Source organism: Mycetomoellerius zeteki, unplaced genomic scaffold (assembly GCF_001594055.1).
Source record: "Mycetomoellerius zeteki isolate Tzet28-1 unplaced genomic scaffold, Tzet1.0 scaffold19, whole genome shotgun sequence".
Classification (NCBI taxonomy): Eukaryota; Metazoa; Arthropoda; class Insecta; order Hymenoptera; family Formicidae; genus Mycetomoellerius; species Mycetomoellerius zeteki.
In genome coordinates, this window is record NW_017256854.1 from 1,343,124 (window position 1) to 1,358,172 (window position 15,049).

General features: G+C 34.2%; 1 protein-coding gene across 2 annotated transcripts in view; it reads right to left on the bottom strand.

Annotated features, from left to right (window-relative positions):
• The window catches only part of LOC108722003 (uncharacterized), a 36,890-nt gene that overhangs the window by 2,209 nt on the left and 19,632 nt on the right, over positions 1 to 15,049 (bottom strand). For both annotated transcript variants that reach the window (XM_018446884.1, XM_018446883.1), the window contains exons 2-7: positions 6,107 to 6,343; positions 5,331 to 5,443; positions 3,104 to 3,213; positions 2,896 to 2,974; positions 1,975 to 2,111; positions 1,347 to 1,493 (exon numbers count right to left, since the gene is read on the bottom strand). In XM_018446884.1, coding sequence (XP_018302386.1) covers positions 1,347 to 1,493; positions 1,975 to 2,111; positions 2,896 to 2,974; positions 3,104 to 3,213; positions 5,331 to 5,443; positions 6,107 to 6,343 — 823 coding nt within the window. The remainder of the gene's footprint in view (positions 1 to 1,346; positions 1,494 to 1,974; positions 2,112 to 2,895; positions 2,975 to 3,103; positions 3,214 to 5,330; positions 5,444 to 6,106; positions 6,344 to 15,049) is intronic.

Genomic DNA, 15,049 nt, shown 5'->3' on the forward strand with positions numbered 1-15,049 from the left:
AGCTTTCATGGTAGATAGTCGAAAATTTGCTCAAATTTTTTTGGGCACGCTTCAGACCTACAAAGTGAAAAGAAAATTTTTCATTTTTTTCAGCTCGTAGTTTTCTATATGTAAAAATTACAAAACTCACATAAATTCAAAAAATATACTAACCATTCGAAAGTAGAGATTTCAAGCTTTAAAACTCTTTTCTTTTAATTTAAATTTTGATTATTTTTAACTTAGATATTGATGGGGAAGGGGCTATTTACCAACTTGTAAAGGGATTTTTTCCCTAACCTAATATAAAAGGCACGCATAAATATGTGTATGATATAAAATAATTTTTCGATGATAGATTCCATTTTTGATGATGTTTTCAACGCTAATCTGTTTTAATAATTTTAAAACAGTTGTTAATAACAACTTTTATTTCTCTTATTAAAAAATGCATTTTGTACAGGATTTAATAAGATAAGAAAACATTCAATTAGTTTCTATTAAATAATATAATTATTTTACCGACATAAATTCGCGAGGGCATCATTAATAACCGGTTGTAAAAATTATAGCATAGGACTGTAGGATGAACGAAAAAAGTACGAAGTGTTATAAGCGAAATAAGATCACTTATGCCAGGCTTGAGCATACATTATAATTTGATGACAGCTTCTGAGCAAGTTGCGTGTCGAAGTGATTCAAATGCAGGTCAAGATGACGAAGAGGGATGACAGGCAACCATTTTATGACGCGCAGGAAGAAGACATAAATGGAATATATATGCAAGAGAAGCAATAAGGGAACAAAGAAAGAAGAAGATCGCACGCATTCCTGATGTAGTTACATACTTTTCGTGTCACGACGGCTTATCAAAACCAAGCAGAGGAAAGCGGATGCTATAAGAAATTTCAACGATTTATTCTAATCATTTTCATCGATCTCTTTATCACTGTTTCTGCTTATATAAATTAGACTGACTTCTGCTCGGAAAAGCGCAACTTCTATAAAAAAAAGTGATTAAAAATGCACTTTCACTTTGTACTTTCCAAATAATTGCGAGTTGTTAAGTATTTCTTCATTGACTGCAATATGTAGGATGTATTTTTGTAATTTATCGCGTACTGTGTATTTTTACACATTTCTTATTAGTAAAGAAATTTCTTTAAAAAAAGACTATAAAAAATTAAACCCAATACAAAAAGAAAAAGTCAAAGAATTTTATTAATTGGAAATTGACTCTTCATTTTTCTTTATAAAGGTAGAAGATGATAAATGAGAATATGTTAAGAATAATGATGTCTAATAATAACAGTATAACAGTAACAATAACAGTTAATTCACCGATAGCGCACTTCTTACTGGCTTACCTCGTTTTTCGCCTGGTTGGAGAACAAAAACGCTCGTTCCAGCAAGTAACACTCCTTCTTCACTACTAACACTTTGTCCGTTAGTGGAGGAGCCACCCTTTATCAGCTCTTCTTTGTCTCCTTCGCATACAGGGGTACCGCAGCTTCCTAAGCACGTAAATTGTAATTGCGTTACATTGCAACAAAAACAATTCCGATCAAGTTCTTGTATATTCGACAAGTAATTATACATCGATAAAATGTCTATGATCGAGTTTTTATATACTCGATAATAATTATACATGGTGAACTTGTTGCGTTAGTTCGAAAATGTTAATAATTCATGAAAAGTAAGAAAAATGAGAACAACAGACATAAAAAGACTATATTATACTTTTAAAACACTCTACGTGCAATTTTATGTTCAGTACGACACTGAAACTAAATCAGTATGTGAAGCTAAATGTTTTATTTTAAAAGGGTCGTAACTTTTACGATTTGAGACATAAAAAGTAATTCCTCATAAAATGAACGAGAATCGCTATCTGCTGTAATATCACAACAACGAATCGTAAAAGTTGAATGCCATTTTATAACCCACATTCGTAACTAGATGCTAATGGGAAATCGTTCACCGGATGAGTTTTACCTCTGCACACAGCGATGTCGCATTGGAAATGCACCTCTGAACTATCGGCAAACCGAAACATGGAAAACAATGTGGCATCCGCTATACCGGTACTTCGGTCGTATATGAATTTCGTCATTCGCACTTTCACGGGACAGCTTTGTAATCAAAACAAGTCACAATTAGTGGATCATTTCCATTGTCAAAGCTACGCTATAAAGCATACTATAATAGCAAATTGCGCGTCTTCCTTTTAATTTGAGTTAAATCTGGATAATGAAAATAGAATTAAGATTAATTTAAACTTCTCTCTTAATTGAACGCTTTGTTATCTTCGAAGTTCTAAATCCGCTTCGAATAAAACTTATAAAGAACAGTAACTCAAGTTCTCTTATAGATATTATGAAGATCTTAGCAATAGAAGTTTTAATGAAAATATCATTTAATAGAACTTTTCTTTGTCGTATCAATTTGAAAATAAATTATAGATGGTAGATTAAAGAAAATTAAAAATTATGATACTTTTATCACAAAAATTTATATCACATCAAGTATATAAATATTTTTTTATTTCGACTATAATATTCAAACTCCTAATATTTATGCATAGCGTACATAAATGCTTACTAAATTAATAAATATAAAATTTGTTAATCTAAATTTTACTAATTCAAATTATATAATCTAACTGCAATTTACAGTCTTTCTAATAAAAGCATGACTCTGTTTAAAACTTTACTCTTTATATCTCAGCTTCTTAAATAGCATCTTTAAAGATACAAAAATAAATGCCCGATGATTAATATGTTTATTTTTTGTATCATAGGGAAGAGCTCTTTTATCTGCTTGTTCAAAAGTTGATGCACAATTGCCAAACAGAAGTTTTCCCAGTCACGCTTTTATTAGATAGATCGTATATCAGAGTAATAATCATAGGCTTACCCTTTGTCATCTATAAGCTGCACGCTGGAATTGAGCTTGTTGAATGCGAAGCAGTTCTTGACTCGAATCCCGTACGTTCCTGCAAATTGAATGTTCAACGAAACATTGCTTTAGACAGCAAAATCTCATGAAGAAACCGCGGCTAACGGATTTGTCCGTATTATCTGGACGTAAAAGCAAATGACGGAATTGGATATAAGATACGAACCGTCTGGGCGTGAAATCTCAGCACGCAGGGTATAGTTGTGACCGTATATAGCTTCCTGTACTCTCACACCTTCATCTAAAAGGCGCAGGGATACCAGCGAAGTTTCATTTCTACGCAAAAAGCGTTGTTTGTGAACACAGATTCTTTTTTTTTACGTCTTGTAGCGTATTATTAGAAAAGTGACGTAAGCATAATCGAGGTTGCGATCAAAGCGAATGGATTAAGAGTACAAAAGAGTTATGTCAACAAGTTGATACATCTGGCGATATGCATGTGATAAGAAAATCAACGAGTCGTGCAGGGTCATGTGTATCGACTTCTAAAGTGCCTTGAACCAAGAAAATTTATTCAGAAGGTATTCTGACAAAGAAGCTACTTGTCATTTGCGGGATATCTCATTTGACAACGAACGCATACCAATTGTCAGCCGCATTTTTTCACTACAGAAAAACTTGCGGTAAACCGTAGTGTCGTAAGCATTTTAATTACTGATTCATCGCTTTATTTATCTAATTCCTGGAGTGCCCAATTAAATTTTATTACCCCCCGGGCAGTATCTTCTCGGACCAGCGTATAATTAAATGAAAACATTTTAATGGATAAAATCATCTTTTAACTCTTAAAAAAAAAAACGATGTCTACTTGATATTTGTTGAATACTTATTAGCTACATTTGATATTTACATTTTGACTCAAGAGACATTTCGCAATATTACCTTCGTGCTAAATATCGAATTTAATTTTATTTTATTCAGCCTTTTAATTATTATTCAATGTATTAACATTGCAAGACATTATAAGACGTTTCCAAAAATATGTATGGGGGATAGAAAGGTTCGGACGGCTGTAAAATTCGAATATTTGTGGACAAATGAATAAATATACATAAATTTTCTTTTTACCATGTTTTGAATGCTTTCTTAACGAATAAAATAAGCCACGAAAGTCTACAAAATATGAATAATTGAGGATAATATTGATATTTAAAGACAACTACGCGATTTGCGCACTGCTCCGTTCTTGCCACGATAACTCGGCTGCAGAAATTAACTTCAAATTTTTTTTAAAGTGAAGATTTAAATTTTTTGTAAACTGAACCTACTTTTGCGTACAAAAATTTATTTTTTAGGCCCGTTTCAATAATAAATAATTTGAATTTTTCGACATTTTCAATTTTTAACCACATTTTTTTACGCAATCGACATAATTTTCACGTTCTTTCTCAGATTTTAGGTTCAGTTTATAGACGAGAATTTCATCAATAAAATGGTATCAAAAAAATTGAAAAATTCCAATTCGTTTACCCGAAATCGTGGCAAGAACGAAGCAGTGCGCAATCGTTTTTAAATATCAATATTGCCCTCAATTATTCATATTTTGTGGACTTTCGTGACTGATTTTATTCGTTAAGAAAGTATTCAAAACATGCTAAAAAGAAAATTTATGTATATTATTTATTCATTTGTCCACAAACGACATTTGAATTTCACATAATTTTCAGACCTTTCCATCCCCCTTAAAATTTGTGGTATTCGATACTGTGCAAAGTACCGACAATCTAAATTGATCACTCTTAAGTTGAAGTATCTGTACGTACAATCAATATACCGTGAAGACGGAAATATATAGCTGAGTGGTAGCAAACATCAACGATTGATTAGAAAACACGGAGCCGCTAATGACCGATTAAAAGCCTCGCAAACAGTATTTCCCGTTTAGATAGCGCTACTCACGCGTGTCAAGCATTCACTGATGCGAGATATTTCTATTTCTCGTTTGAAAAACTCAGTGTACACGATTATTTTACGATAACTTACGGAGAGTTCATAAATAAAATAAATCAACAGCATCAGCTTGTTCTGACAACTTAATGACGTTACTCTCAGTGAACGCAAAAAGTGTATGTATTCATATAGGAAAAAGCTTTATAAGAAAGTCTTATTTGTAGAAAATAAACATTAAATAGCAACTTTATACAATGAATACCTTCTGGAGCTTTGCGTGTTCCTGATCTTAGAAGCTAAATTTCTAGATTGTACGAATACTTTTGTGAGTTCAAACAATACAATTTTTCATTTCCGCTTACTTTTAAGGTAATATTTTAAGTTAAATAGTTTTGAGAAATATATAGTTTACTTTTTATTTTTTGTTAATAAATTTCTCTATCAAATATCATTTATATCTTATGTAGTATATTACATTATTGTATAATTAATTTTCAACTTACTTGGCATTTTTGAAACCCGCCTTTCCGCACGTAATGACATAAAACTTGTCATCCGCTAATTCCAGCGTTTTGTGTATCCTAACAGCGATAGGAATGGAACGTTCTTCCGTGTGCTGTAATATATATTGCCATATTTAAATATAAAATGATAAAGCATTGTATTACAGTACAATTCAGCAAACCGCTTATTCGTCGAAAATTATCCATTATTAAAATATTTATTTTGACTTGTGCGTATTAGTAAATTTATGAGAACGTTTTGTGAACTCGGTTATGTATATATGTGAAAATTTTACGTGTGGAAGGGCTTTAAGTCTTCGGCCACAGAGCGTTACACTTGCAGAACAAATACCTAGGCGGAAAGAGAGGGATTCAAATGCAAATCATAATCTCCATATATGATGAATTCTCACGTTATTCTCGAGGCGTCTTCAGTGGCCGAGTATGTAAATCAACATACCCGCAATCTTCTCAAAACAATTAATTTTCTGGAAACTCCCGATGAATAGACGCGAGTACTAATTTCTCCGTACTTCTCCGTGAAACGTGTAAAACGTAAGTACACCTTGTGCGGCAGAATATTTTTTTTACACGTAGCAAGATGCTCGCGTAAAGAGTTGATTTCTCGAAATTAATACTTAAGTCTTGTAGTACACATACTATTGTATACAATTGTCAATCAGATTAACAATTTGCGAATCATAGAAATAAATAACAGCTAGTTCCATAATTCCGTCGCCTTTGGCGTAAGATTTCCATAATCATAGCAGACTCACGTTGTTCACCAGAACTCCGCAGTACTCGGGACTGTCCTGCGACGCGAAAAGATTGATGCCCAGAGTAGCGTGCGTGGTGCCGTTGCCCGATACCATGCACTGCGGGGTCCGATGGTCTCGTGCATGGACCGCGCCTACGAAACTCTGATTGAGATTGACACGAATCGTCATATAGCCGCCCTTGCACGTCGCCGTCACCGTCGGCTGAAACTCCGTGTCCAATAATTGTCCGGCGATCTGCAATCAGAACGAGAACGGGATTTAGACCCGGCATTCGGAGCCTCCGAACGAACGGAGCCAATTATCGCATTCTAGAACAAGTGCACTCCTCGACGTGACTGTAGAATTTCCTCCTGAATTTACTCCGCGTTAACGATTCGCGCCTGAGGAACATCATCGCCGAGATCGCTCTCCGCCTTCGTAAATATTTAAATCAGGGTCAGTACTGCGCCAACAGCATCGACTAACTAACTCCGGATGCCGTAACTATAATATCGATTGAGAAAAACGATCTAGGGTTGGCAGCTAACCAGGTCTTAATGTGTCAACTTGAACGTCAAAATATATATGATACCAACAATCTTCAGTAGCCGTACATAATTCTTTAGTACGAAAGTAAAACCAATCGGAATTCGCCTGTCATTTTTGCCGTCGCGAAATACCATTTGCAACGAAACGTTTAATCAAGTCCTTTTTTTTTTGCGAAAACCGCAAAAATACACGAATTCCCCTTTACTTCGAATTGCTATATCGGCCGTGAAACGAGGCGTGTACCTGCATTCTTTGTAACACTGTTCGCCAGGTTGTTCTCGCATGATATCAGGCTGTGTAAGACTCGAAGCGGTCTCCACCCCCGTTACTATCCCGCTAAGGAGCACTCGACGAACGCAGACCAATGATATTTCCTCGGGCCGGATCGCCGACTTAATGTACGAGTAAACTTGGACCGGTCTGGGCGGTAGCTATCGGCCCACGCTAACTTTCAATTTCAACTTTCATGCGGCTGGACCGTTTTGTAACGCGGATAACGCACGTTCGTACCGTCAGGAACGCGTGATGAGACGTGTATCCGTGACACAATCTTGATATTAATCTCGAATTGATATACATCGTCGAGTGAATGTAAATATGATTGTTACAGCGTAATGAAAGTGACGACACTGTATTAATTTCATGATCAATTTTTGTATTTGTAATTAAAAGTTATATTACACATGTCAAAACTAGAAGTGCTAAAAAAAATGACATTTTTGCAAGAAAGCATCGATATTTATAAAAGTATTCCATGTTGAAAGTTAAATTTAAAGTTTTTTTTAATTTAAATGGAACTTTTTTTTCCAAGATGAAAATGCACATGTTGAGATTCAGTACAGATTTTTACTATATTATTCTAGATTGTATAAAAATGAAAAAAAAATTCTTGTACAGTAAAAACTATTTTGTATTTATGTTTAAAACGATCCACTCAAGTTCTTGTTAAAATGTTGAATTCTTAACATGTTCAAGTTAATTTAACATAATGTGATCATGTTACTTAAATCTCCTGTTATATAAACTGATTTTCAACATTTCTTAATTAATTTCTTCAACAAGTCAAAATTACACATCTTATGAATAAGTGAATAAATAACATAAAATAAAAATGTGTTTTAAAACGTAAATTTTAAGATAAATGAATAAAATATATGTTAATCTAACAAATCACAAACATTAATTTTACTGAAAGAATATGTTTCCACAGTTTGCTTATAAATTGTGTCAGCGTAACATTCTTTGTATTAATTTTTTTACATAACATTTATTTTGCTTTCTAACATATCATGATCTTGTGTTAAATTAACACAAAAATTTAAGCGGATCGTTTGGGATACGTAAAATTTGTTAAATGTAACACAAATTCTTAAATGGAGTACCCGTGAAAATTTTAACAACGAGTTGTAACTATCATAGAAGAGAGCCGGGGATTGTATTTGATTTATCTTTTACAGATTTAAAAATCTATCAGAAAATTAAAATATCAACGAAATTGTGTCTTCGAAGTCCAACTTGGCTGAAGCGGACGGAGAGTTAAATATTCTCTTACTATATTTATTAAGAAAATTCAGATCTTAATAAAAAATGTTCGAAAAAAATTGTCAAATATTGAAAATGTCAAAACTATCGAACTGTGGTCTTTTGTGGAAATTAACATTTACCTCCTATGCATTAAGTGCACAATTCTATCATCTCTAGCAACATCGCCCGGGGCCCGAGAGCCAAGACAAAGATCCGCGTGTAAGCGTTCGGCAAGGACACGACGAGTCCTAAATGCTCCGACGTTATTCGAGGAAGAGGCTCTCGCAACAATCGTTAGTCTTTCGTTCGCGGGTGAACTGCTCGCCGAAGAAGAAAGGCGGTTTAGCGGTCCTCGATTAGTGGCGGATGCTTTGTCTACGTGTGCGATGACAGGTATACGATAGCGAACGGAGAGAATCGTGGTCGCCGTTGGGCAAGACCTTGCGAGCCATATCCTACGGCGATTCACAACGTATGACATTATGCGCGTATAATTTAATAGCGTTCATTGTTATTCGAACCGCTTGTTCGTCCGAACGGAAATTGTACGACTGTTACGTGATATCCCGAAATACGTAGTGTTTACGCAAAGAAGTACATACCTATCTTTTAACTCGAACGTATTAATATCGTGTACTACGCTTGAGTGAACATAAAAGGTCAATACGATTCTAACGGATGTATGACCGACACGCCAGATTATTGTGCAAAATATTCATCTTCCTATTATACAGAGCATGTCCTCTATCATTAATACAACACTGAATAAATGACATGAATCGTTATTAATTCATCATTCACGCTTGATTAATTCATGCAAATCATATAAATCATATAAATGTGCGAAACATATTTGTTTAAAAAAAATTCATTTTTTCATTCAAATTTGTTAAAAAATAATTTAAATTATATCAAATCTTATATAAAAATTAAATTTTTATTTAATAAAAACAGAAAAATATATATTATTATAAACGGAGATATTTTAAACATATTTCCAAGAAATTATATGATACAGAAATATGAATATCTTGTACAATTTCTCAGATGTTATTTAACTCGAGTATTGTCAGCACTCGAAATAAAATCTGAATTTGATATTCATATTAATACGCTAACGCTTCGAAAGCAACGGTAGCTTGAAATATGATAATGGTTAAACGTACAATGTATTCGCGTACTTCGCGACTTGCTATTGTACGACATTTAATCGGCAAAATGTAGGAATGCTCAAACTTCCTGCAATATCCATATCATGCACGATGAATATTCGCTCGATCGCGAATAAATAATTTAATGCAATAACGTGCATTATGCACGGTTACATAAAGTTATAGTCGATGCAACGGCATGCCGTGGTCGGAAACATCAGTTCCGCCTGTTAAACTAGACTCTTATCCTCCTCATCTGTAGTATTCCGTATTATAAATATCGTGTGTGCGCCAATTATTGTCTAGCGGCCAAACAGCTTATCCTGGACACGCGGTAAACCTTCTGTCTTTCAACCGCCATCCACTCCAGAGCTCTTTCATAAAAACGCGAGGCATGAATGGATAAGCTTAAAATAACATACAGAATGACATCACGTAATCGCAATGCGTACAATAGGAGATTGCATTAGTTGCCAGTGAGTCAATCGGATAAAGGTGCACGCCAGATTCCGCTCGAAACTGGTCTGAAAAATATAGACGGCACGTGAAAATATCGTAAGGAATGTGAATGTCAGTGGCTCCCAATCTCTTGTTATAATTCGTCATTCCGTTAAGGAGATCCTAAAGCCGTCTTGTATTACCGACTAAATCATATAATTTTTGTATAACAAATACTTTTTTCTCTTTCACGGATTTCGAAAATCCTTTTCAGGATTAAAGAATACGTGTTTGTGAGGTGGAGTTTATGCCGAGAACGACCTATATATAATCCAGTTGACCATTTTAGTCACTTTCAATCTATCTTATGTATCTTTCCAAATGAAAATTTTTCTTATAATTTTTATATGAATTGGAACATTTTTCAGAAATACTCAGAAATATTCGGAAAGTTCACATCTTCTTTCAGAATTTTTCATACATGTGAATTCTGAAATATTCTGAGATTTCTCATCTCATAATTTTTAAAAAATATTTTTAAATTTTTTAGATTTTATAACATTTCATCAGAAATTATACTTACAAAAAATTTTAGAAATCTTACGATATCTCATAATTAACATATATGGAAAATTCTGAGAAAAGATGTAGATTTTCTGAGAAGTGTTCCGATTCGTATAAAAAATATATAATATAGAGAAAATAATCATAAAATTATATAGAAATTCTGAAAAATTATATGAAAAATTTAGAGAAAAATTTTCATCAGGATTGCGTTACGAAATACTTGGCTAATTTTGCATTTATTTCGTATCCATTTTTTATTAAAAGGAATGTAACATTCGACACTTTTTTTTATGCACTTGGCGTATATTTTTTTCTTTTTCAAAAAGATATTTTTTAGGTATACATATAAAAATGTAAATTTTATTGATGAATTATTGCAAGCGTCGCGAGCGAAGGCAACAACGCTTTTAAGATACACCCAACGACATCGTGGCCGATCGCGATAAGCGTGGTTATACAACGCAAACAACCACGAGGACGCGGGAACTTGTTTGGTACAACAATTGCGATCGGGCCGGCAATTAATAATTCGCCGGAAGGGTTGCGGCGCGAGCGCTATCGCGTATCGACGCCGCGCGTGCAATAAATTGATAACTTTTTCGCCGTGTGGCTCTAATGCGCGCGTGCAAAAATTCACGCGTGGATAACGGCAATGCATCAAGATTTAATCCCGCCGCTCTCGTGGCCGCAATGTTTCAGCGCATTCCGAGCGCACACACCCAGTGCGCGCGAACCGCAGAAACAGGAACAGCAGGATCGTTTCTCTCCCCGTCGGATTGGCAATCGGAGACTTTCGGCTGTCGGCGACGTGTCTTCCGATAAATAAGGGCAGATACGCAACAGGATGCAAGGGACAAGGAGAAAGATATAACGAGCAAGAGAGCGTTCGTACTTCAACTAGCATTTGTAAATTTAAAATATTCTGCATTTTGTATTTATAATATATTTTAGTATTTTTGTAAAAATCATCAAGATAATAAGTTTTAGAAAGGAAAGATTAACGAAAGTTTAAAATTAAATTGAATTGATTTTATCGGTGAAGAACTATTTCTATTAACCCTGAGGTCTCAATTACCATGCTTGACTCTATTAGTAGTAACAACAATAAGATAACAACTACAAGAAGCAATCAACCAGAAAATAAATGCGAAAGGTGCGAAAGATGAAACAAATGAATGCTGCGTGTCGGAGAACGTAGAAGATCCCGATAATCCCGTTAATACATAATAGGCTTGAAATAAATTATAAAGTATAACAAATTGTAAATCTAAACAAATATCTTATTATCTTGTAGTTTTAATTTCATACATTGATATAAATTCCGTATATTCTTGACATCCATGTAGTAATATATGCATATAACATTCAGTATATAAAATATAATAGTAATCAATATGGCCTTTGCAAATGTTCGTTTCATACACTTTTTCGCATTCCACGATACATTTTCCCTCGCGATGATTATCGCTGCTAATAAAGATAACTTCAATAAAGTACGTTATCTCTTAATGAGCGCAGTTAATTACCATTAGAAATGTTGGATAATCGAATGCAATAAATCACGATGTAACACGGAACGTTGGCCTTTGTACTTTTTGAAATCAGTAGCACGTTTGAGCGGTACATTTATATCCTTTTAATCTCCAATTGATTTATAGTAACTCACTGTCACTTAAATTAGATTTAGTTGCTAATTGATATCGGTATTCGCTTAAAAAAGTCTTCAACTGATATTCGCAGGTCCAATGTACTTTAAAATAAGTATCTTTGTTTAAAGTTAACGTAATTAACCCACCGGCAACTAAAATCTTTAAAAGCATCATCGATATTTTGATCACGAATTTTGGCAGATAAATTTAAATCTGTAAAGAATAAGTAAAATACAATTCAACTTCTATGATGTTAAAAACTAAAAAAATTTTGACAAGTGTATCAGAACTTTTTTAGATTTTTATATGATCTGAAGCAATAAAAAAATTTGCTATTTCTCGAAGACTCCTATATTGCTGACGAAAAAGTTAAGATTCATGTTGCCGCGGCGAAGAATTAAACGATTTTTTTTTATTTTGAAGATCAAAATCTAAAGAATAAAATTGTATATAACTTAAAATTATGTAAGGTTGTGAAAAATATTTGTTATAACAATTTTTCACAATGAATTGAAAAAAATGTCCGGATCTACTGAATCCGTGAATATCGATCAGGGTTAATATCTTTTTTTCAAAATTATTTTTTCTTCCTGGATTGTTATACTACATTCTAAAGGTCGTTCACCTCTCATCCGGACCGAGGACTGGATAACAGATTCAAGGATTCGCCTCGTAACTAACTCAACGAAGGACAAGGATGAGATGTAGGACAGCCTATTGAAAATGCTGATAGTTATCACTAGTCACGTTTAGCATTGAGCCGATCGAGCTTATCGGGGAGGGGGGGAGGAAGGAGGACCTGCGATTGTTTTACCCGCGACATAACGAGAATAGTAAACGAAAGTTGCATCGAATGGTATCGCGTGTGAGGCGCAGCACGTGTGAGGTGCGGTACGAGCGAAGCTACAAAGGCACGAGGAAGTCACGTCCTCGAAGAACAATGCAGCCGCGTCACTCGCAAAACGCGGGAAATAGTATGAGTATCTACGTTACACAATTGTCTTTCCTGATTCAGCAAGATTCCTACAGCGGCTATTAATAATTATTGTTTACACGAGTCCTTCGTTCCTGCTACGATGCTCATTTGTTAGAAGACAAGCAAAAGGATGCAATTACAGTCGAGGATCATTTTTTTTCTTAATTAAAACACGCTATCAGCTACAGACATCATAGACATAGTATAGATATAGACATAGAATTCTATGCTATGATGGACATCATAATTGGTGTCTACGAAGTTGGCAAGAATTTATAAAAGTGTTTGATATCTGAGAAAAAATGTAAATATATATATATATATATATATACTCTTAAGAATGTTTTGGCTGTACATTATCAGCTAAAAGTGTCAGTCGAAAGTCAACTAAAAAAGCCAATATCAGCTAATATGCCTTAAAAATAGAACAAACAAAATAAATAATTTAATTTAAAAAATATTTTTCTGAAATTTTAGGTAAACAACTTTTAAATTAATAAGTGGATATCCAAATAAACTCTTGCACGAATACTTATTAAAGTTTTATTAATGGGTATGGTCACAGTAGCGGACCTAAAAACAGCAATAATTTCAATAATTTTTTTTAGTATAAAAAAATATTGTAATTTAATATAAAATCAAATTAAAGCACTAGTTAATGCATGTATTAAAGTATTATATTAATATATATATATTAATATATATTAATTATTTTTTTTAACTAAAAAAATTGTTGAATTTATTGCTGTGTTTTTATGCCCGCTACTGTGGCTATACCCCTTAAATATTTATAAAAAGTTTTATTTAATTCGTAATGCTATGATCTCATCTATAAATAAGTACTACAAACGCGATTTTACATAAGAACCAAGACAAACAAAAAATTAAATAATTTTTAAAATAACTGATAAAAAAATTGTGCTCAAATTTTGAACAGATACAAACGTAATAATAGAACAATCTGTGATATCTTTTTATATTTTTGATAATGCTTTGAGATATGTCACATATATCCCTAAAAAAAAGAGAGGAAAGATTATAATATAGATAATAAGCTTGTGAAATTGCAATAATATAAATATTTTTATCGAAATTATAGATATTAATAACATAGTCAAGCATTTAATACCAAAGTAATTTGTGTGAAGTGTTCTTAAATTATTTCGAAAGCAAAATTATTGTGTCAATTTGCTTTTTCCCTCGACAATATTGGTTTAATAAGCGGACATTAGTTTATTATTTTATGAAAGTTATAATTACGCTCTTCTTACAAGGTAGCCTATCCATATCTATAAATTACTTACATAAATATAATTTCATGATTTGCGGAAAGCTCTACGTGAGTCATTATTTCAAATAAACCGCTACCAGTACGAGATAAAACGTGGTGATTTATCAGCTTGGTATACGTAGGTATATAGTGCTTTAATGTCATTCATATCTTTTCTCGCCGCAACTCGGAGCACCGATCGTAAATAATTGCGCTATAGTAACGATCGTGTTATTCATTTTGCCCGTACGGCACACAGGTACGCTCTTCAATAATTGAGAGGGCAATTACTCGTGTCACGGTATACGCAGTTGAATGTCATTGTATCTCGTCGGATGCGAGAGGTACGATATATGCAACGCGTCGTCGGCACGAAAGAGCATTCTTCGCCCGGAGGCTGCGTGCCCGCCCTCGAATTATCTCGCGAAGAAAAAGGAAGCCGAAGTCAAAACGTATGTTATTGACCCTGGCTCGTTCGGGTTCCTTCGTCTAACCACTCGTCTCGTCCTTTTTTAGCGCACGGCCGCTGTAACCGAACCCTGCGGCATTTTTGCCAGAAGTGCATCGTTCACAGTGTATGCAATTTACGACCATCGCCATCTCGCCATCGCCATCGCATCGCATCGTATCGCATCGCATCGCCAGCTTCGCGTTCCGAGTTTTACGGTTCGCCGCGTCCTTCGAAAAATACCTCTTTATGCAATAATGAGATAATTATGTTTGTTACGTTTGCACGAATGCGCAGAGTGTCCCCCGCGGTTGCCCGCTTTCTCTCGACCGCGAAAACCGGCATTGCCCGACCAGAGAAGGCATGTTGTAATAACGTTCAGGCTATTG